This window comes from Schistocerca nitens, chromosome 12 (genome assembly GCF_023898315.1).
Source record: "Schistocerca nitens isolate TAMUIC-IGC-003100 chromosome 12, iqSchNite1.1, whole genome shotgun sequence".
In the NCBI taxonomy this organism is placed as follows: Eukaryota; Metazoa; Arthropoda; class Insecta; order Orthoptera; family Acrididae; genus Schistocerca; species Schistocerca nitens.
Genome location: NC_064625.1, coordinates 135,952,008 through 135,975,607, shown reverse-complemented (window position 1 = coordinate 135,975,607; position 23,600 = coordinate 135,952,008). Strand labels below are relative to the sequence as shown.

The window sequence follows — 23,600 nt, the reverse complement described above, 5'->3', positions numbered from 1 at the left end:
CTTTCGGCTGCAGTGATGTTGCAGATTTGATCTTTCACCGGATTCCTGATATTCACGGTACTCTCGTGAAATGGTCGCACGGGCAAATCCGCACTTCATTGCTACCTCGGAGATACTGTGGTGCCCCATCGCACTTGGGCCGACAATAACATCACGTTCACACTCACTTAAATCTTGATAACCAGCCACCGTAGGAACAGCAACCGATCTAAGAACCGCACCGGACACTTGTTGACTTCCAAAGGCTTTGCCGACCGCAGTGTCGTATTCTGCCTGTTTACATACTCGGAATATCCAAAGAAACTGGTATAGGGATGCGTATTCAAACACAGAGGTATGTACAGGGTGTTTTAAAAATGACCGGTATATTTGAAACGGCAATAAAAACTAAACTAGCAGCGATAGAAATACACCGTTTGTTGCAATATGCTTGGGACAACAGTACATTTTCAGGCAGACAAACTTTCGAAATTACAGTAGTTACTATTTTCAACAACAGATGGCGCTGCGGTCTGGGAAACTCTATAGTACGATATTTTCCACATATCCACCATGCGTAGCAATATTATGGCGTAGTCTCTGAATGAAATTACCCGAAACCTTTGACAACGTGTCTGGCGGAATGGCTTCACATGCAGATGAGATGTACTGCTTCAGCTGTTCAATTGTTTCTGGATTCTGGCGGTACACCTGGTCTTTCAAGTGTCCCCACAGAAAGAAGTCACAGGGGTTCATGTCTGGCGAATAGGGAGGCCAATCCACGCCGCCTCCTGTATGTTTCGGATAGCCCAAAGCAATCTCACGATCATCGAAATATTCATTCAGGAAATTAAAGACGTCGGCCGTGAGATGTGGCCGGGCACCATCTTGCATAAACCACGAGGTGTTCGCAGTGTCGTCTAAGGCAGTTTGTACCGCCACAAATTCACGAAGAATGTCCAGATAGCGTGATGCAGTAATCGTTTCGGATCTGAAAAATGGGCCAATGATTCCTTTGGAAGAAATGGCGGCCCAGACCAGTACTTTTTGAGGATGCAGGGACGATGGGACTGCAACATGGGGCTTTTCGGTTCCCCATATGCGCCAGTTCTGTTTATTGACGAAGCCGTCCAGGTAAAAATAAGCTTCGTCAGTAAACCAAATGCTGCCCACATGCATATCGCCGTCATCAATCCTGTGCACTATATCGTTAGCGAATGTCTCTCGTGCAGCAATGGCGGCCCAGACCAGTACTTTTTGAGGATGCAGGGACGATGGGACTGCAACATGGGGCTTTTCGGTTCCCCATATGCGCCAGTTCTGTTTATTGACGAAGCCGTCCAGGTAAAAATAAGCTTCGTCAGTAAACCAAATGCTGCCCACATGCATATCGCCGTCATCAATCCTGTGCACTATATCGTTAGCGAATGTCTCTCGTGCAGCAATGGTAGCGGCGCTGAGGGGTTGCCGCGTTTGAATTTTGTATGGATAGAGGTGTAAACTCTGGCGCATGAGACGATACGTGGACGTTGGCGTCATTTGGACCGCAGCTGCAACACGGCGAACGGAAACCCGAGGCCGCTGTCGGATCACCTGCTGCACTAGCTGCGCGTTGCCCTCTGTGGTTGCCGTACGCGGTCGCCCTACCTTTCCAGCACGTTCATCCGTCACGTTCCCAGTCCGTTGAAATTTTTCAAACAGATCCTTTATTCTATCGCTTTTCGGTCCTTTGGTTACATTAAACCTCCGTTGAATACTTCGTCTTGTTGCAACAACACTGTGTTCTAGGCGGTGGAATTCCAACACCAGAAAAATCCTCTGTTCTAAGGAATAAACCATGTTGTCTACAGCACACTTGCACGTTGTGAACAGCACACGCTTACAGCAGAAAGACGACGTACAGAATGGCGCACCCACAGACTGCGTTGTCTTCTATATCTTTCACATCACTTGCAGCGCCATCTGTTGTTGAAAATTGTAACTACTGTAATTTCGAAAGTTTGTCCGCCTGAAAATGTACTGTTGTCCCAAGCATATTGCAACAAACGGTGTATTTCTATCGCTGCTCGTTTAGTTTTTATTGCCGTTTCAAATATACCGGTCATTTTTGAAACACCCTGTAAACAGACAGAGTACGGCGGTGCGGTCGGCAACGCCTATGTAAGACAACAAGTGTCTGGCGCAGTTTTTAGATCGGTGACTGCTGCTACAATTGCAGGTTATCAAGATTTAAGTGAATTTGAAAGTGGTGTTGTAGTCGCCGCTCGCGCGATGGGACACAGCATCTCCGAGGTAGCGATGAAGTGGGAATTTTCTCATAGGACCGTTTCACGAGTGTACAGTGAGTATCAGGAATCCGGTAATACATCGAATCTTCGACATCGCTGCGGCCGGATTAAGGATCCTGTGAGCACGGGAGCAACGACGACTGAAAAGAATCGTTGAACGTGACAGAAGTGCAAGCCTTCCAAAACTGCTGCAGATTTCAATGTTGGGTTATCAACAAGTGTCAGCGTGCGAACCATACAACGAAACGTCATCGATTTGAGCTTTTGGAGTCGAAGGCCCAGTCGTGTTGACTGCACGACACAAAGCTTTACGCTACGCCTGGGCAACTTCATTGGACTGCTGATGACTGGAAACATGTTGCCTGGTCGGACGAGTCTCGTTTCGAATTCTATCGAGTGGATGGACGTGTACGGGTATGGAGACAGCATGATGAATTCATGGACCCTGCATGTCATCAACCTGGTGGAGGCTCTGTAATGGTGTGGAGCGTGTGCTGTTGGAGTGAAATGTGACCCCTGATACGTCTAGATACGACTCTGACAGGTGACACGTACGTAAGCACCCTGTCGGAGCACCTGCATCCATTCATGTCCATTGTGCGTTCCGACGGAAGTGGACAATTGCAGCAGTAGAATTGTGACACGCCAGACGTCCAGATTCCACAGTGGTTCCAGCAACACTCTTCTGAGGCTCAAGACCTCCGCTGGCCACCAAACTCCCGAGACACGAATATTATTGAGTATATCTGGGATGAGGCAACGGCCTTGCCGCAGTGGATACATCGCTTCCCGTCAGATCACTGCAGTTAAGCGCTGTCGGGAGTGGACGGCACTTTGGTGGGTGACCATCCGGGCCGCCGTGCGCTGTTGCCATTTTTCTGGGTTCACTCAGCTTCGTGATACCAATTGAGGAGCTACTCGACCGAATAGTAGCGGCTTTGGTCAAAGAAAACCATCATAACGACTGGGAGAGCGGTGTGCTGACCCCACGCCCCTCCTATCCGCGTCCTCAGCTGAGGATGACACGGCGGTCGGATGGTCCCGATGGGCCACTTGTGGCCTGAAGACGGAGTGCATATGTCTGCGATGACTTGTAACGTGCTGTTCAGAAGAGATCTCCACCCCCCGTGGTTACCGATTCATGGTACCAGTTCGCTCCAGCACTACTTCAGACATTAGTCGAGTCCATGCCACGTCGTGTTGCGGCACTTCTGCATCCGCGCGAGGGCTCTACATGATATCCCACAGGTGCACCAGTTTCTTTGGCTCTTCAGAGTAACTCTGTATTTGAATAGGCATAGCTATACCAATTTCTTTCACGTTTTTGTGTAATATCATATCTACAATGGAGAGAGAGTTGCATCTTCAGTTAACAGTGCGTTCAGAAATTCGAATTGTGTATGACGGATCAGTTTTTTTATGTGGTAAGTCTCTATACATTTGTTGAACATAACGATTTTAATAACATTTAAACATGCTGGCGATGCTGACGTTCGCTACTATAGTTTTACTTTGCTTTTGATAAAGTAGATTGACAGCAGTACACATACCGGCATGTTACAGAGGTTACTCACGTACTGGAATGAGAGTTAGGTATGTACCCGTTATGTCCTTTGGTCCTTTGGCTGGAGAGGTTATCTTCGGCCTCCGCGAATGGGGGAGCCGAGTCCAGGGAGCCCGACCTGCTGCTGGAGCCCTGCGACTTCTCCAGCGACTGGAAGAACATGCGCGCCCGCTCGAACCGGTTGCGGCTCTCAGCATCTTCTGCTCCTGCGGAAAACACAGCATCGTGACGTACCGTCGTGCAACGCGAGGGCGCCGTAACCTTCGTCATACACTACTGGCCATTAAAATTGCTACGCCAAGAAGAAATGCAGATGATAAACGGGTATTCATTGGACAAATATATTATACTAGAACTGACATATGATTACATTTGCACGCAATTTAGGTGCATAGATCCTGAGAAATCAATACCCAGACCAACCACCTCTGGCCGTAATAACGGTCTTGACACGCCTGGGTATTGAGTCAAACAGAGCTAGGATGGCGTGTACAGGTACAGCTGCCCATGCAGCTTCAACACGATACCACAGTTCATCAAGAGTAGTGACTGGCGTATTGTGACGAGCTAGTTGCTCGGCCACCATTGACCAGACGTTTTCAATAGGTGAGAGATCTGGAGAATGTGCTGGCCAGGGCAGCAGTCGAACATTTTTTGTATCCAGAAAGTCCCGTACAGGACCTGCAACATGCGGTCGTGCATTATCCTGCTGAAATGTAAGGTTTCGCAGGGATCGAATGAAGGGTAGAGCCACGAGTCGTAACACATCTGAAATGTAACGTCCACTGTTCAAAGTGTCGTCAATGCGAACAAGAGGTAACCAAGGCGTGTAACCAATGGCATCTCATACCATCACGCCGGGTGATAAGGCAGTATGGCGATGACGAATACACGCTTCCAATGTGCGTTCACCGCGATGTCGCCAAACACGGATGCGACCATCATGATGCTGTAAACAGAACCTGGATTCATCCGAAAAAATGAAGTTTTGCCATTTGTGCACCCAGGTTCGTAGTCGAGTACACCATCGCAGGCGCTCCTGTCTGTGATGCAGCGTCAAGGGTAACCGCAGACACGGTCTCCGAGCTGATAGTCCATGCTGCTGGAAACGTCGTCGAACTGTTCGTGCAGATGGTTGTCGTCTTGCAAACGTCCCCATCTGTTGACTCAGGGATCGAGACGTGGTTGCAAGATCTGTTACAGCCATGCGGATAAGATGCCTGTCATCTCGACTGCTAGTGATACGAGGCCGTTGGGATCCAGCACGGCGTTCCGTATTAGCCTCCTGAACCTACCGATTCCATATTCTGCTAACAGTCATTGGATCTCGACGAACGCGAGCAGCAATGTCGCGATACGATAAACCGCAATCGCGATAGGCTACAATCCGACCTTTATCAAAGTCGGAAACGTGATGTTACGCATTTCTCCTCCTTACAAGAGGCATCACAACAACGTTTCACCAGGCAACGTCGGTCAACTGCTGTTTGTGTATGAGAAATCGGTTGGAAACTTTCCTCATGTAGCACGTTGTAGGTGTGAATGCTCTGAGAAGCTAATCATTTGCATATCACAGCATCTTCTTCCTGTCGGTTAAATTTCGCGTCTGTAGCACGTCTTCTTCGTGGTGTAGCAGTTTTAATGGCCAGTAGTGTGCATGTGTCTGGGAGTAAATACCAGTGCACATATGAGGGATCAGACGCGCGTCCGCGTTAGCGTGTCTGTAACAAGGCAGTCTCTAAAATTATTAATAATTTGTCTTCGTCTTGTCAGGGTTCATTCAGTTTTCTTTTGACCTCGTGTATTTCGTAACGTGATGGGAATATCGTAAAATGTTATAAGTATCTGAAGTTATGTCTTTTCCTTGATGTTTTAAGTAGTTGGGCATAGATTGTCGAAAGATACTTTTTACTAGACGATGGAGCTGTGCTGTAAGAACAGTGTGACAAAACAGCAAGGGCGAGTATCTGATAATAATTGCCAGCAGAGAGCAGCGACGGAACAAGAGAAAGTAATAATTGATACTGGGAGCGAAGTTTTCGATTTTTTTCAGAACTACGACTGTCTCTGGGAATTTACCTAAAGGAGTGAGATTTATTTTTTCCGGGTCAACAATGCACTTTATACCTATAAGTGATTTTTAAATGAACTCACCGGCATTTGACTGTATTGTTGTTTATTTAATTACGATCCAATTTTCGGCCTCTTATGCCATTTTCAAGTGATTGAGCTTATGTCATTAACTTGTATAGCGGGACATCAAGCTCAAAATTGGTCATAAATTAAGAAAAATATTGGCAGCCCACGAAATGCCAGATTTTGAGCTTGATGTCCTGCAATATACGTTAATGACATAAAGTCAGTCACTTGACAATGGCACAAAAGGCCGAAACCTGGGTCATAATTAAATAAACAACAATACAGTCAAATAGCGGTGCATTCATTTAAAAATTACTGTATGAATGTTGCTCAGCAACATCAAAAACTATTTACATATAAATGAAGTGTAGAAAATAGGAGAAAGTTAACTGACAATGTGTTGTAAAATATAAAACTTGTATGGTAGCATTAATTTTTTCTTACATGTGACAAATTTTAGGAATTTGTATTTCTAGTGAGTAATGAATGATACATGATATGCATTCACTTTTATTCTGAGTGTATTTTTGTTCTGCCATTACAACTACATGAAAATGTCTGTTTTTCTTACCAGATGTGTTTCGATTTATTGTAGAATAGCATCATCAGTGGTCTTTAATTAAAGATATATACTGTTTGACTCGTTTCCTAGATCAAAAACAGCTCGTTAGCAAATTGATTTTTTTTTTTTACAGAAATTCTCTCGGCTACTGTAAAGCAACTACCGACAATACGCCACAGTCATATTTTTTTTCAACACAGATCTACATAGTCATTCAGGTATCAGTTAACTGAAATTTTATACTTCTTTTATTACACGTAGGATCTTCGAAACTTATAGGTAACTCATCTCGTCCTGACGCCTTTCTAATACTAAGCGATTGTGGCTGCTTTTCAATTCCGTAATCAGATATGTCAATATCTGCCATTTCGACGTTCGTACAACGATTGAAAGGAGGGGCAACTTCCAAAGACCGAATTCATTATTTCGGCCTTCATTCTGTTATCTTCCGTTTCGGTGCCGGTGTGGTCGCTGAGCGAATAAATAACGATTTTGACCGACTTACTGATTTTACCTACGACCAAAATCTCTTAGGGTTTTTACTCAGGTCGGTTGACAACGTCTTACTTTCAAATACATTGAACGCTTGTCTCATTACTCTCCTTACGCTCATTTTCGCTTCGTTCAGCTTTTGTTTGTCAGCTAGGTTTTTACTTCTCTTGAATCTGAGATGAAGTGCTCTTTGTTTACGTAGCGCTTTTATAACACGGCTATTAAACCATGGTGGCCTCTGGAACTGAGTGCCTGGCGTGATTGTCCGGCTTCGAAAGCTTCGGTCTGCGAGAAAAAGTCTACGTGGCTACTGACATGCGTCTACGTGAACAAAGGAGTCACACACATTTTCAGTTGGTAACAAGCGCTTCAAGCAAACACAGAAAACATTTTGAGTTCCCATACTTGCAGCACTAGGCAACGGCCTTGCCGCAGTGCATACACCGGTTCCCGTGAGATCACCGAAGTTAAGCGCTGTCGGCCGTGGTCGGCACTTGGATGGGTGACCATCCATGCCATGATGCGCTGTTGCGTTTTCGGGGTGCACTCAGCCTCGTGAGGCCAATTGAGGAGCTACTCAACCGAATAGTAGTAGCTTCGGTCAAGAATACCATCACAACGACCGGGAGAGCGGTGTGCTGACCCCACACCCCTCCTATCTGCATCCCTCACTGAGGATGACACGGCGGTCGGATGGTCCCGGTAGGCCACTCGTGGCCTGAAGACGGAGTGCTATACTTGCAGCAGTGAACCGCCAATAAATATCTGTTACGTCGCAGGCTGTTACTTTTATATTATTATATGTTTAACCTAGACGCCCTTGATGTACAAGCCCAGATCACATAACAAACAGATTGACCGTCCTTACGGCGGAACAGGCAACCGTAAAAATAGTTTTCCCGTCGGTCAACAGATGTCGCAGGCGACGCTACAATGCTAACTGACCTGTCCAAGTCGCGGAATTGGCAACGCTGTATCTTCGGTGACGTGAATGACGCTGATTTGTGTTCGGCTAGAGCGCAGCGCGCGAAATGCATTCGTCACACAGCTGACTGTAACTCATGATCGGCTGTGGTTTTTCCCGAGTTTTCAATCGAAGAATGTAGATTAGCTCCTGTAATTCTACAAACCAAGTTTATTTCTACTGTAGGGATACTTCTCACAATCATATGCGAAATGAAATAAATGAAAAGTAACGCACAAACATTTCTCGCGAGTTACTGTTGAAATGCAGACTGTATTACAGTCGCATAGGTTTTACACTCTCCTTCTATGCCGTCTATTTCTTCTTTGTTATACAGCTTTTCTGATACGGATTATGGTGGTAAAAGAGATCTCCATGTGTAGGTTAACACTATAAAGCTTTCAAAATCTTCTCAACGTCTTTGAAATATAATCAGTTAATTTACTGACAAATACTGCACCGAGCAGTGGGTTTCGCGTCCTGACATTACCGACAGAATTATTTATTTTGCATAGAGTATGTATAGGGATTAGGTGAGTTATAACGACAATATATTTTTCACATTGAGACTGTAAATAAGTTTAAGAAACAGATTTTCTACATCTACATCCATACTCCGCAAGCCACCCGACGGTGTGTGGCGGAGGGTACCCTGAGTACCTCTATCGGTTCTCTCTTCTATTCCAGTCTCGTATTGTTCGTGGAAAGGATTGTCGGTATGCTTCTGTGTGGGCTCTAATCTCTCTGATTTTATCCTCATGGTCCCTTCGCAAGATATACGTAGGAGGGAGCAAAATACTGCTTGACTCTTCGGTGAAGGTATGTTCTCGAAACTTTAACAAAAGCCCGTACCGAGCTACTGAGCATCTCTCTTGCAGAGTCTTCCACTGGAGTTTATCTATCATCTCCGTAACGCTTTCGCGATTACTAAATGATCCTGTAACGAAGCGCGCTGCTCTCCATTGGATCTTCTCTATCTCTTCTATGAACCCTATCTGGTATGGATCCCACACTGCTGAGCAGTATTCAAGAAGTGGGCGAACAAGCGTACTGTAACCTACTTCCTTTGTTTCTGGATTGCATTTCCTTAAGGATTCTTCCAATGAATCTCAGTCTGGCATCTGCTTTACCGATGATCAACTTTATATGATCATTCCATTTTAAATCACTCCTAATGTGTACTCCCAGATAATTTATGGAATTAACTGCTTCCAGTTGCTGACCTGCTATTTTGTAGCTAAATGATAAGGGATTTATCTTTCTATGTATACGCAGCACATTACACTTGTCTACATTGAGATTGAATTGCCCTTCCCTGCTGCATGCGTAAATTCGCTGCAGATCCTCCTGCATTCCAGTACAATTTTCCATTGTTACAACCTCTCGATACACCACAGCATCATCCGCAAAAAGCCTCAGTGAACTTCCGATGTCATCCACAAGGTCATTTATGTATTATGTGAATAGCAACGGTCCTATGACACTCCCCTGTGGCACACCTGAAATCACTCTTACTTCAGATGACTTCTCTCCATACAGAATGACATGCTGCATTCTGTTATCTAGGAACTCTTCAATCCAATCACACAATTGGTCTGATAGTCCATATGCTCTTACTTTGTTCATTAAACGATTGATTCCTTTCTAAGTATTTCTGTAAGCGTTCTTAAGTATAACCACATTTTGCATTTGATTGCTGTTAGTTGTAAACGAATATAATTTCATGTACGAAAAATAAAGGAAGGGCTGCCACATTATATCAGAATATAAGGTCGACAAAATTTAGATAGGATCAAATGCTTAGGGCTCTATTAATTCTTACTCGTAACTAATTCATTGATTTAAAATCCACTTCCATAACCTTTCTTTATCTTTGACGGGAAATCTGAACGTTTTTAGTTCAGGATTTGCCCATCTACTCCTTCCACAGTTGATGCAGGCAATCGGCATGACGACTCGATCCACTACCGCCGGTATGTCAGAAACAGCTGTTCTTCACAGATGCCAGACAGTGAAAGCTGCACGCGTTCGGACGATGTTGCCACATATTTCACAGAACGGAGTGCCATCTAGTGGTTGGTGCCACAAGTGAGGGCGTGATGCTGTCGCTGCCCGGTGGCCATTCCCTGACAATGGTTGCCTGCTAGACCAAGCGATCGGGCAATCTGTTTCTTGCGTGATCTGGGGTACAACGTCGGAGAGCAACAGCCAGTGACTTCTCTGCAGGAAGCAACCCCTAGAAAGTGGTGACTGTAGAGCTTTTTGTGATGGCGACCCTGCCAGGACAGGCTCGGAGTGGTTCCTTTCCTAATACAGACCTTGGTCCACTGCGGCAGCAGCAGACGGCTGAGGTGTGGGTGACCACGGCCTCGGAGCTGCCACTGCGGGCGCTGTCGGCCTGCTCCGGAGTTCTCCAGAAAAGGACGCCCTCCTGGAGGGTGACGGTGAGGGAGGCTGCTGCTTCTTCACCTCCTCCACCACCACTACCCGTACCACTGGCACTTTCACCTCTGGCAAATGCTGCACCTCTGTAGGAAGAAGAAGGATTATTCAATGTCCCACAAAGTCATTACAGATGAAGGCATGATGAGGAAGGAGATCAGCTGTGCCCTTTATAGCGGAACCATCTGTGCATTTGGCTTAGGAGACTTAAGGGGGGTAGGACGTCAAACGGGCCGACTTCGAGAAGGAAAGGCACCACAGGACATTTTAATTTGCACTGTCTATACTTTTACAAATAAATTCATAAGACTTTGTCAGCATGACCAGGAAGAATTCAGGATTCACACTCATAGCAGAGGAATTCAAAAACATAACAAAATAAATTTTTTTAAATGTGAAATTTCATCATTTTTTCACTTGGTATTGGCTGCATTTGTTGCTGTAGGTACACCTTCCAAACTTTACAGAAGCTCTCCTGCGAACTTTGCAGCTCTCCTGAAAGAAAAAAGTTTGGAAAGTAGAGGACGAGGTACTTGCAGAAGTAAAGTTGTGAGGATGGGGCATGAGTCGTGCTTGGGTAGCTCCGATGGTAGAGCACTTGCCCACGACAGGCAAAGGTCCCGAGTTCGAGTCTCGGTCCGGCACACAGTTTTAATCTGCCATGAAGTTTCATATCAGCACACACTCCGCTGCAGAGTGAAAATCTCATTCTGGATCCTGTCTGATATTTACTATCAAATTATTTATTCTGGTGATCGGTTTCGACCACAACTGTGGTCATCTTGAGATCAATGAGCAACAACCTCCTTCTACTCATTCTTGCTCATCGGTCTGAAGATGACCACATTTGTGGTCAAAACCGATCACCGGAATAAGTGATTTGTGTAAGACTGTTTTTGATAGTAAATATTAGTAATATAATTGATCGCTGTTTGCTCCCACAATGCATTCAAAAGTAATCTTGTCTGGTCAACTGTATCCATTCAAACCCACTGTGCGTACTGACGCACTTGGGCAATTTCAGCAGGACAATGCGGCACCCCACACATCCAGAATTGCTACAGAGTGGCCTCAGGAAAACACTTCTGAGTTTAAACACTTCCGCTGGCCATTAAAACTTAGCCGTTTTGGACATGCTTCTATCCTTGGCACAAAGCCCTTTTGGACGTCGCATTACGACAACGACTGCTTCCCCTCAACGCTGTTTATGTCCCCTCCACTGCTAGTGCTGCCACCTATATTCTGAGAGTAGTTACTGCACGGGTACGTCGAAAACTTGTGGTCACATTAATGCAACTGGACTGTGTGTAGTATTTGTTCGACAGTCGTGACGTTGTGTTCCAAGAAGACGGGGCCCCCGTTCACACAGCTCGCATCGACCAGGACTGGTTTAGTGAGCACGAGGATCAAGTATTTAAGTCTGAAGGTTTTTGTGGACGTTGTCACCGAAGTTAAAATGTTCTGTGTTATTAGGCCGCCTCATACACCACTGGCCATTAAAATTGCTACACCACGAAGATGACGTGCAACAGACGCGAATTTAACCAACAGGACGAAGATGCTGTGATATGCAAATGATTAGCTTTCCAGAGCATTCACACAAGGTTGGCGCCGGTAGCGACACCTACAACGTGCTGACATGAGGAAAGTTTCCAACCGATTTTTCATACAACCGGCCAGGGTGGCCGAGCGGTTCTAGGCGCTTCAGTCTGGAACCGCGCGACCGCTTAGGTCGCAGGTTGGAATCCTGCTTCGGGCATGGATGTGTGTGATGTCCTTAGGTTAGTTAGGTTTAAGTAGTTCTAAGTTCTAGGGGACTGATGGCCTCAGATGTTGAGTCCCACAGTGCTCAGAGCCATTTTTTTTGCCATACACAAATAGCAGTTGACCGGCGTTGCCTGGTGAAACGTTGTTGTGATGCCTCGTGTAAGGAGGAGAAATGCGTACCATCACGTTTCCGACTTTGATATCGAATCGGTGGGTTCAAGAGGGTAATACGGAACGCCGTGCTGGATCCCAGCGGCCTCGTATCACTAGCAGTCGAGATGACAGGTATCTTATCCGCATGACTGTAACGGATCGTGTAGCCACGTCTCCATCCCCGTGTCAACAGATGGGGTCGTTTGCAAGACAACAACCATCTTCACGAACAGTTCGACGACGTTTGCAGCAACATGGACTATCGGCTGGGAGACCATGGCTGCAGTTACCCTTGACGCTGCATCACAGACAGGAGCGCCTGCGATGGTGTACTCAACGACGAACCTGGGTGCACGAATGGCAAAACGTCATTTTTTCGGATGAATCCAGGTTCTGTTTACAGCATCACGATGGTCACATCCGTGGTTGGTGACATCACGGTGAACGCACATTGGAAGCGTGTATTCGTCATCGCCATACTGGCGTATCACCCGGCATGATGGTATGGGGTGCCATTGGTTACACGTCTCGGTCACCTCTTGTTAGCATTTACGGCACTTTGAACAGTTGACGTTACATTTCAGATGTGTTACGACCCGTGACTCTACCCTTCATTCGATCCCTGCGAAACCCTACATGGCAGCAGGATAATGCACGACCGCACGTTGCATGTCCTGTACGGTCCTTTCTGGACGCAGAAAATGTTCGACTGCTGCCCTGGCCAGCACATTCACCAGATCTCTCACCAATTGAAAACGTCTGGTTCATGGTGGCCGAGTAACTGGCTCGTCACAATACGCCAGTCACTACTCTTGATGAACTGTGGTATCGTGTTGAAGCTGCATGGGCAGCTGTACCTGTACACGACATCCAAGCTCTGTTTGAATCAATGCCCAGGTGTATCAAGGCCGTTATTACGGCCACAGGTGGTTGTTCTGGGTACTGATTTATCCAGTTCTATGCACCGAAATTGCGTGTAAATGTAATCACATGTCAGTTCTAGTATAATATATCTGTCCAATGAATACCCGTTTATCACCTGTATTTCTTGTTGGTGTAGCAATTTTAGTGGCCAGCAGTGCATTTCCGCTAAAATAATCGACGTTTCGACCCCTGTGTGGGATCTTCTTCAGGATCTTCCGGTATCAACTACTGCTAGAATACTATCACAGACCTGTGTCACGTTCAGTTATGAAGGGGAGTTTTCGCCCGTTTGCGCTGGAGAAGTGGTAGTATTGGTTAAAATTCTTATGGCTGCCATTGGTGGGCCATCGTCATAGGCTAATATTCTCGCACTGATGCAGAAGAAGGGGCTTCATTTGCTGAGCTGTTGCGGATACTATTGCTGGCCCATTGTCATCAGATAGAAAGGCGCCATTCGACACTTATGCCGGAGAAGGGTTATTGGTTGAAATTGCTCCTGCTGCTATTGGTTGGCCGTCATCAGTGACAAGCTGTGAAAAGGATAGAGAAAGAGAGAGGGAATAGCCGGCCGGGGTGGCCGAGGGGTTGTAGGCGCTACAGTCTGGAACCGCGCGACCGCTACGGTCGCAGGTTCGAATCCTGCCTCAGGCATGGATGTTTGTGATGTCCGTAGGTTAGTTAGGTTTGAGTAGTTCTAAGTTCTAGGGGACTGATGACCACAGAAGCCATTTGAAAGAGAGGGGGAATGTTTACGCAAAATATTATTGTCCGGCGAGGTGACTTGCAGCGCGTTAGCCGCGCTGGATTAGCCGAGCGGTCTCAAGCGCTGCAGTCATGGACTGTGAGGCTGGTCCCGGCGGAGGTTCGAGTCCTCCCTCGGGCATGGGTGTGCGTGTTTCTCCTTAGGATAATTTAGGTTAAGTAGTGTGTAGGCTTAGGGACTGGTGACCTTAGCAGTTAAGTCCCATAAGATTTCACACACATTTGCAGCGCGTTGTTTATGTTGCTCGCACCCCGCGGTCGCATACTCACTTCCCTAATGGCGGGGAGCCTCGATACCTATAGCCTATAGCCGTCCTCTATTGAAATTAGATGCATTCTTGGAAATTTCAACCGCTTCTCGGACCATCCTTCTGCAAATGTTTGTTTCCTTAGCCAACACTCGTAATTATTAAAATCCATGTCAGAGCCTCAGTTCTCGTGATGTTCCGCTACTGCCGATTTTGTACTTTGTTTCAGCCGCTTGTGACGTTCGTGTTCCTTAATGCATTGTTTAACAGTTCTTACCGTTTCGCCTATATACACTTTGCCGCAGCCACATGACACTTGATAGACGCCTGCATTGTGGAGGCAGTGAAGTGCGTACCTTTTCGTTGGAAAAAAATATTTTATTTTGTTTTGATTAAAGAAAGGTGTCTGAATACCATTTTTTTTTTAGAATGGTGCTTATGCGGTCAGTGACCCCAGAAACGAACGGTAACCTAACGGAGTGAGAAGGCGGTTCCTCGTCAGTCTTCTTAGCGTGATTAATATTCCGCCTAAAAGTCCTGTCGATTGAATAATTATCATACCCATTTTCCTTCAATGTCCACTTTTAAAAATTCGATTCCAAGTTGTCATTGCTGATACGGAAGGCACGTGAAGACAGAGTGTCGAGTAATGCTTGCTTGTGGGCTGGGTGGTGGTGCGAAGTGGCATCTAAATATCTCTATGTGTTGGTCGGCTTTCTGTACACTCTGTGACCTAGAGTGTTATCAGATCTTCTGTATACCATCACATCTAGGAACGGGAGACCGACCTCACTCTCAACCTCCAAGGTAAATTTTATTTTGGGGTGAAGTGGATTTAAGAAATTGTGGAACGCATGAGTTCTTCTTCGCTGTGTGGCTATATAATAAGTGTATCGTCCACATAGCGGAGCCAACAAGAAGGCTTCAAAGGAGCACTATTTAACGTCTGTTGCTCAAAATGTTCTATAATAAAAATGTCACCTGCATCTGGCGAAATGGGTCAGCCCATAGCAAGGCCGTCAGCCTGTTGATAGAATTCACCATTCTACACTCCTGGAAACGGACAAAAGAACACATTGACACCGGTGTGTCAGACCCACCATACTTGCTCCGGACACTGCGAGAGGGCTGTACAAGCAATGATCACACGCACGGCACAGCGGACACACCAGGAACCGCGGTGTTGGCCGTCGAATGGCGCTAGCTGCGCAGCATTTGTGCACCGCCGCCGTCAGTGTCAGCCAGTTTGCCGTGGCATACGGAGCTCCATCGCAGTCTTTAACACTGGTAGCATGCCGCGACAGCGTGGACGTGAACCGTATGTGCAGTTGACGGACTTTGAGCGAGGGCGTATAGTGGGCATGCGGGAGGCCGGGTGGACGTACCGCCGAATTGCTCAACACGTGGGGCGTGAGGTCTCCACAGTACATCGATGTTGTCGCCAGTGGTCGGCGGAAGGTGCACGTGCCCGTCGACCTGAGACCGGACCGCAGCGACGCACGGATGCACGCCAAGACCGTAGGATCCTACGCAGTGCCGTAGGGGACCGCACCGCCACTTCCCAGCAAATTAGGGACACTGTTGCTCCTGGGGTATCGGCGAGGACCATTCGCAACCGTCTCCATGAAGCTGGGCTACGGTCCCGCACACCGTTAGGCCGTCTTCCGCTCACGCCCCAACATCGTGCAGCCCGCCTCCAGTGGTGTCGCGACAGGCGTGAATGGAGGGACGAATGGAGACGTGTCGTCTTCAGCGATGAGAGTCGCTTCTGCCTTGGTGCCAATGATGGTCGTATGCGTGTTTGGCGCCGTGCAGGTGAGCGCCACAATCAGGACTGCATACGACCGAGGCACACAGGGCCAACACCCGGCATCATGGTGTGGGGAGCGATCTCCTACACTGGCCGTACACCACTGGTGATCGTCGAGGGGACACTGAATAGTGCACGGTACATCCAAACCGTCATCGAACCCATCGTTCTACCATTCCTAGTCTGGCAAGGGAAGTTGCTGTTCCAACAGGACAATGCACGTCCGCATGTATCCCGTGCCACCCAACGTGCTCTAGAAGGTGTACGTCAACTACCCTGGCCAGCAAGATCTCCGGATCTGTCCCCCAATGAGCATGTTTGGGACTGGATGAAGCGTCGTCTCACGCGGTCTGCACGTCCAGCACGAACGCTGGTCCAACTGAGGCGCCAGGTGGAAATGGCATGGCAAGCCGTTCCACAGGACTACATCCAGCATCTCTACGATCGTCTCCATGGGAGAATAGCAGCCTGCATTGCTGCGAAAGGTGGATATACACTGTACTAGTGGCGACATTGTGCATGCTCTGTTGCCTGTGTCTATGTGCCTGTGGTTCTGTCAGTGTGATCATGTGATGTATCTGACTCCAGGAATGTGTCAATAAAGTTTCCCCTTCCTGGGACAATGAATTCACGGTGTTCTTATTTCAATTTCCAGGAGTGTATTTAAAATAGCTCGAACGAAAACATCTTGAGCAACTTCCTCCCTTTTGATCTCCATTGTATCTGATACTGGGACGTTAGTAAATAACGATGTCACATCGAAGCTAACAAGAATGTGTCCTGCAGATAGCATTAGTGTGCGTATAATTTCTAAAAAATGTTTCGAATCTTTGACAAAAGTATTTGTCTTAGGCCGGCCGGTGTGACCTAGTGGTTCTAGGCGCTTCAGTCTGGAACCGCGCGACCGCTACGGTCGCAGGTTCGAATCCTGCCTTGGGCATGGATGTGTGTGATGCTCTTAGGTTAGTTAGGTTTAAGTAGTTCTAAGTTCTAGGGGACTGATGACCTGTGATGTTAAGTCCCATAGTGCTCAGACACATTTGAAGCAATTTTGTTTCTTTTACCAACTAGATGTATCACTTTACCAGATAAATGACGCGCTAAAAAATAAGTCGGCGAGTTGAGCCCACTGTCGATAGACCTCAAAGGGACCGATTCTTTTGAATTTTGGGTAATTCATATATTCTGGGGACGACAGGTATTTGAGGTGAGATTGTTTGTAATTTGCCTATAGTCCACCAATGGTAGCCACAAGAATTTTAACCAATGCCACCACTTCTGAAGCAAAAACGCGGGAAAACTCCCCTTTATAAGAGAACGCGACACCGGTTTCTGACAGTGTTCTACCAGTAATGGCCACTGGAAGATTGTGAAGAAGATCCCAGCAGAGGGGTCGAAACGTCGATTACTTTAGAGGAAATACACAACTGGCCATTAAAATTGCTACACCACGAAGATGACGTGCTACAGACGCGAAATTTAACCGACAGGAAGAAGATGCTGTGATATTCAAATGATTAGCTTTTCAGAGCATTCACACAAGGTTGGCGCCGGTGGCGACACCTACAACGTGCTGACATGAGGAAAGTTTCCAACCGATTTCTCATGCTCAAACAGCAGTTGACCGGCGTTGCCTGGTGAAACGTTGTTGTGGTGCCTCGTGTAAGGAGCAGAAATGCGTAGCATCACGTTTCCGACATTGATAAAGGTCGGATTGTAGCCTATCGCGATTCCGGTTTATCGTATCGCGACATTGCTGCTCGCGTTGGTTGATATCCAATGACTGTTGGTAGAATATGGAATACGGAACGCCGTGCTGGGTCCCAACGGCCTCGTATCACTAGCAGTCGAGATGACAGGCATCTTATCCGCACGGCTGTAACGGATCGTGCAGCCACGTCTCCATCCTTGAGTCAACAGATGGGGACGTTTGAAGACAACAACCATCTGCACGAACAGTTCGACGACGGTTGCAGCAGCACGGACTATCAGCTCGGAGACCGTGGCTGCGGTTACCCTTGACGGTGCATCACAGACAGGAACGCCAGCGATGGTGTACTCAACGACGAACCTGCGTGCACGAATGGCAAAACGTCATTTTTTCGGATGAATCCAGGTTCTGCTTACAGCGTCATGATGGTCGCATCCGTGTTAGGCGACATCGCGGTAAACGCACATTGGAAGCGTGTATTCGTCATCGCCATACTGGCGTATCACCCGGCGTGATGCTATGGGGTGCCATTGTTTACACGTCTCGGTCACCTCTTGTTCGCATTGACGACACTTTCAACACTGGATGTTACATTTCAGATGTGTTACGACCCGTGGCTCTACGCTTCATTCGATCCCTGCGAAGCCCTACATTTCAGCAGGATAATGCAGGACCGCATGTTGCAGGTCGTGTACGGGCCTTTCTGGATACAGAAAATGTTCGACTGCTGCCCTGGCCAGCACATTCTCCAGATCTCTCACCAATTGAAAACGTCTGGTCAATGGTGGCCGAGCAACTGGCTCGTCACAATACGCCAGTCACTACTCTTGATGAACTGTGGTATCGTGTTGAAGCTGAATGGGCAGCTGTACCTGTACACGCCATCCAAGCTCTGTTTGACTCAATCCCCAGGCGTATCAAGGCCGTTATTACAGTCAGAGCTGGTTGTTCTGGGTACTGATTTCTCAGGATCTGTGCACCCAAATTGCGTGAAAATGTAATCACTTGTCAGTTCTAGTATAATATATTCGTCCAATGAATACCCGTTTATCATCTGCATTTCTTCTTGGTGTAGCAATTTTAATGGCCAGTAGTGTATGACGCGGCCTAACAACCCAGAAGATTTTAACTTCACGAGGATCAGTCTGCCCTGTTCATCACAGTCACCAGATCTCAGTATTATTGTGCCGATGTGGTCTGTTTTACAGAGAAGGGCGAGCACTGAGACGATATGGTCAGAGAAGGTTTCGTAATCGCTATCCATCATCTGAACTTGCATCTATTTTTCAGGAAGACTGGTGCAAAATTGCTTTCAAAACCATACAGGACCTGTGTTTATCCATTACGAGACGACTGAAGGCTGTTTTGATTACCTAAGATTTTCCTATACTGTATTTTGCATTGCAATGCGATGTGTTTTTGATGTTTCTATATTTTACTCCACCCCTGCTTTCTCTCCAAATGACAAGAACGAGGCATAAGAGAAATTAAATCGTATTCACAGGAATACCGAAAGCCTTTCGCGAATGGAACAAGGAAGCGTGGAGATGGGGTTGAGGGGTGGGGGGTGAGGGGAAGTAAATGTTAGTGCTATAGATAGTACTCTCCACCACAAATCTGGGAGTTGCTTTGGGAGTATAAGATGCAGACGCAGAATAGGAATGAGAGTGCTATGTAATGTACAGTGCCTTGTGGAGTTGCACGAGAATGTAGTAACAATCTGTCATCATCAATATTTGCAAGTAAAGGACGTCGTGAACGCACCTGAGTCCCTGGAATCACCGATGCTGGCAGTGACGGGAGCTGGTCGTACCACTGGCTTCCTCGTGGGCGACCTCGGAGGCGTCTGAGTCTTTGACGGAGTGGCCGGCCTGGCCTTCTTTTCGTCAAACAGACCCGACAGCTTCTGGACGCTGGCCAGGTCCTCACTGTCGAAGTCCTGCGCCTCCAGGGCAAGGAACTCCGCCAGGGACACCTTGTCCTTCTCCTTCTGTCGCCGGTCACCACCACTCGGTCTAGAAGTCACTGCTGCCTCTGTCACTGCAGGAGAGGCCAAATTGCCAGAGGCTTCTCCAACTGTTTGTTCCCAAGCTACTAAGGTGGGTGTTTCTCTTCTGGGCTCCTGTTCCTTGCTTAAATCTTGAGAGCTCTCCATCTTTGATCCGAAACTGTTAGCATTCACTTCGACCCTCTCCGTTTTGCCAGTTCTGTACATTGACCTCTCAGTGCTGTACACAGATGTGTAAGAGGTATCGTCCATGGCGGTCCGTGGTATGATAACAACGTTCTTGACTGGCCCTACATTCCTTACTAAATCTCTGACTGGTATGTCTGTGACCTCTTCCAACTGGGCCCTTTTTTTGTTAGTCATATGTACCACTTTGGAAGTCTTTGGACGTGTGCTTGTTATGGACTCTTCCTTGGCTCCAATAGCTGAAATATATCTACTTGATATATGGGGTTTCTTAGTTTCTAAGATACGGGGTTCAGGTTCAGGCGTCGCAACCTCTTCTCTGAGTTCCACAATGGGTTTCTCGCGCGTGTCCTGTGAAGGTGTCAGTATGTTATCTGGTGACTGCACAACTCTTACTCCGGCCCCCTCACTGACACTGATGCTGGAAATGGAGTACCTGTTCACTCGCTCAGGAGTCACACCTTCCGAGGCTGTGCACTTCTGCTGACCTGCACCTATCACACCCATTTTTTGATCTTCCACAGGTGGATCTTGCTCAGCAGATGGAACGACAGTCGTGAGTGTTTTTGTATTGAGCGCTGCCATTTCCTGTAGTGGCCCGCTAGTAGTGGGGAGGTCGTGAGAAGAAGGGTCCTCGACATTACTACGGACTGCAGCGGTCGAATGCATAGGTACAAGAGGAGGAGCCCTCTGGACGTGTGCCCGATGGTGCTTCTTGCGTGGTGCCGGAGGTTGTGGAGGCTTGATGACTCCGGAAAGCACCAACTCCTGGTAGGACGGTGGAGGTGTCGGGGACTGGAACTTCCAGCTGGACACTGCTGGAAGGTCGCTGTCACTCTGCTGGTGGGCTGAAGGAGCACACTCGTCTGGAGTCCCCAGGTCGTCCCGTTGGCTGCGGTCGAACAGTGCGACAGCAGATGGTGGCAGTTTGGACAGTTTACGTGTGGCACCTGTGTACACATCAGTAGGCTGTTAATGGTATACACCGTATTTTAGATAAAAAATTGCAGGCAACTGATCTGTCTGTGTAAATCACAATTTCCTTTTACATAAATTAGAATATTATAGTGTAACAGGAAATGCTGCAAAATGGTTCAAATCTTATATCTCTGGCAGGAAACAAAGGGTGTTATTAGGAAAGAGACCTGTATCAAGCTATCAGGCATCATACAACTCGTAAATAATTACATCTGGGTCCCACAAGGTTCCATTTTAGGGCCCTTACTTTTTCTTGTGTATATCAATGACCTTTCATCAGTAACATTACCAGATACCAAGTTCGTTTTGTTTGCCGATGATACAAACATTGCAATAAATAGAAAATCAAGTGTTGTCTTAGAAAGATCAGCTAATAAAATATTTTTGGACATTAATCACTGGTTCCTAGCCAGTTCCTTGTCAATAAACTTTGAAAAAACACACTACATGCAGTTCAGAACTTGTAAGGGGTGTCCCACGAGTATATGCCTAACATATGATAAGTAGATAGAAGAAATGGACAGTGTTAAATTCATGGGATTACAGCGTGATAATAAATTCAACTGGGAAAAACACACCGCAGAACTGTTGAAGCGTCTTAACAAATTTCTATTTGCAATGCGAATTGTGTCAGACATAGGGGATATAAAAATGAAAAAGCTGGCATACTATGCTTACTTTCATTCCATAATGTCATATGGGATTATTTTTTGGAGTAATTCATCAAGCCAAGCTAAAGCTTTCCGGGCACAAAAACGTACACTAAGTGTTATATGTTGTGTGAACTCAAGACTATCCTGCAGAAGCCTGTTTAAGGAACTAGGGATACTAACTATGGCTTCCTAATATATTTATTCATTAATGAAATTTGTCATTAAAAATATATCACTGTTTCAAACCAACAGCTCAGTTCATGGAATCAGTACTAGAAATAAGAATAATCTTCACAAGGATTTAAAGTCACTTAGTCTTGTACAAAAAGGTGTGCATTATTCAGGAACACATATTTACAATAACTTGCCAGCAGCCATAAAAAACATAACAACCAATGAAACTCAGTTTAAGAGAAGCCTAACTCCTTCTACTCTAGTGATGAATTTCTCAGTAGAACCAACTGCTTTGTGTGTGTATACATATAAGTACAATATAACTTCTGCACAATTTCAGTGCAGTAATGTGTTCATTGTAAATAAGTGTGTGTGTGTGTGTGTGTGTGTATGTGTGTGTGTAAGTACAATCTAACTTCTGCACCATTTCAGTGCAGTAATGTGTTCATTGTAAATAAGTATTGTAGTAGCTGTATTACACGTCTATTACCTTAGAAATAAATAAAAAAACCTTTTTATTTTAAATTAAGTGCATTAATATTTGTAAAATAATTCTTTCATATAGTGTTCATTAAAAAATGACTATCATTCCACTTGAGTTGTAAATCTTTGTCGCGTATTGTTGTTTTTCTGATATGTTCTACATCCTGGAGGACCTCTTCACTGCGGATCAATTGGAATGAAAGTAAACCTAATCTAAAAAAAACAAAAAAAACACTAATTTGATGTAACTCGTGCTGAAGGGTTTTTGCAAGCTGAGAAGAAGCCAAGGGCTTACATTATTTTAATGCAACACACTGAAATGACTTCTCATTTTCAAACTGCATTATACAGCTGATTATTGGACAATGTAAAACATTAATTTTAAGAATACCTGCGGAGGTATCTCTAGTGGAACAGAGAGAGTTGTCCATCAGAAAAATTCCTTAACTGATTTACTACTGTATATTACCTACAAGTCATTCAATATGTTCTGGTAGGTTGATAAAACTCTGTGCACACATGTGTCTCAAATCACTGTTTTAACATCAAATATTTCTAGAGGATGTTATTGGTCCTAGAGTTATATTTATAAGGAACGTTAATGAATATAGAAGGTTTTAAAAGAAAAGTATCCCATACTTTGACACATGTTAACATGGACCAAAACGAAAATGTTCAGTAAACATGCGCTCTAAAATGTATACCTTAAGAGATATGTGTGCTTGATCATTTTCGCTGTCTTCCACTGCAAGTTCCTTGCTAATTACGAACGATCTACAGAGTGCAGTAAGCAAGTAACGACTCATTCTTCTTCTGTCAGCCATGGTTATACAGGACGCTTCACGAAGATATGCAAATACTTTAATATGTTGTTCTACAAGTAAACCTAAGAAAAAATTCCATATAAACATAGGTCCGCAAGTATTTAGCTACGGCTAATAAAAGATTTTGCCTGAAATTTAGCAACTTCCCTAACATGAAGTCATCACAAAACTGTACGTGGTTAAAGTACGATTTCCATTTATTTTGTTGTTACTGGTCTGATGAATCTAATAAAACATGTCCCAGACATGTATCTGCAGTAGTTTTCCGGGACATCCCGAGAAACAAAGAAGTAATTTCGTAATATTTTTGATTTATTAACTACCTGGCCCAGTTTGTTTTTTAAATTCCAGACAACTGCACAAAGTTTTCAACAGGAGTTGTAGAGGATTTAATTTGGGAAAAATGATAGTAATAACAACTACAACTGTATGAATGTGTCAGATAATTGAGAACAACCCTGTGAAACAACATGAAACGCAACAAACGCA

General features: G+C 45.9%; 1 protein-coding gene across 1 annotated transcript in view; it reads right to left on the bottom strand.

The window, feature by feature from the left end:
- LOC126214962 (uncharacterized) overlaps window positions 1–23,600 on the bottom strand; it is a 118,477-nt gene that overhangs the window by 58,980 nt on the left and 35,897 nt on the right. The window contains exons 3-5 of the mRNA XM_049941597.1: window positions 19,570–20,949; window positions 10,307–10,516; window positions 3,869–4,037 (exon numbers count right to left, since the gene is read on the bottom strand). Of these exons, the coding sequence (XP_049797554.1) occupies window positions 3,869–4,037; window positions 10,307–10,516; window positions 19,570–20,949 (1,759 nt within the window). The remainder of the gene's footprint in view (window positions 1–3,868; window positions 4,038–10,306; window positions 10,517–19,569; window positions 20,950–23,600) is intronic.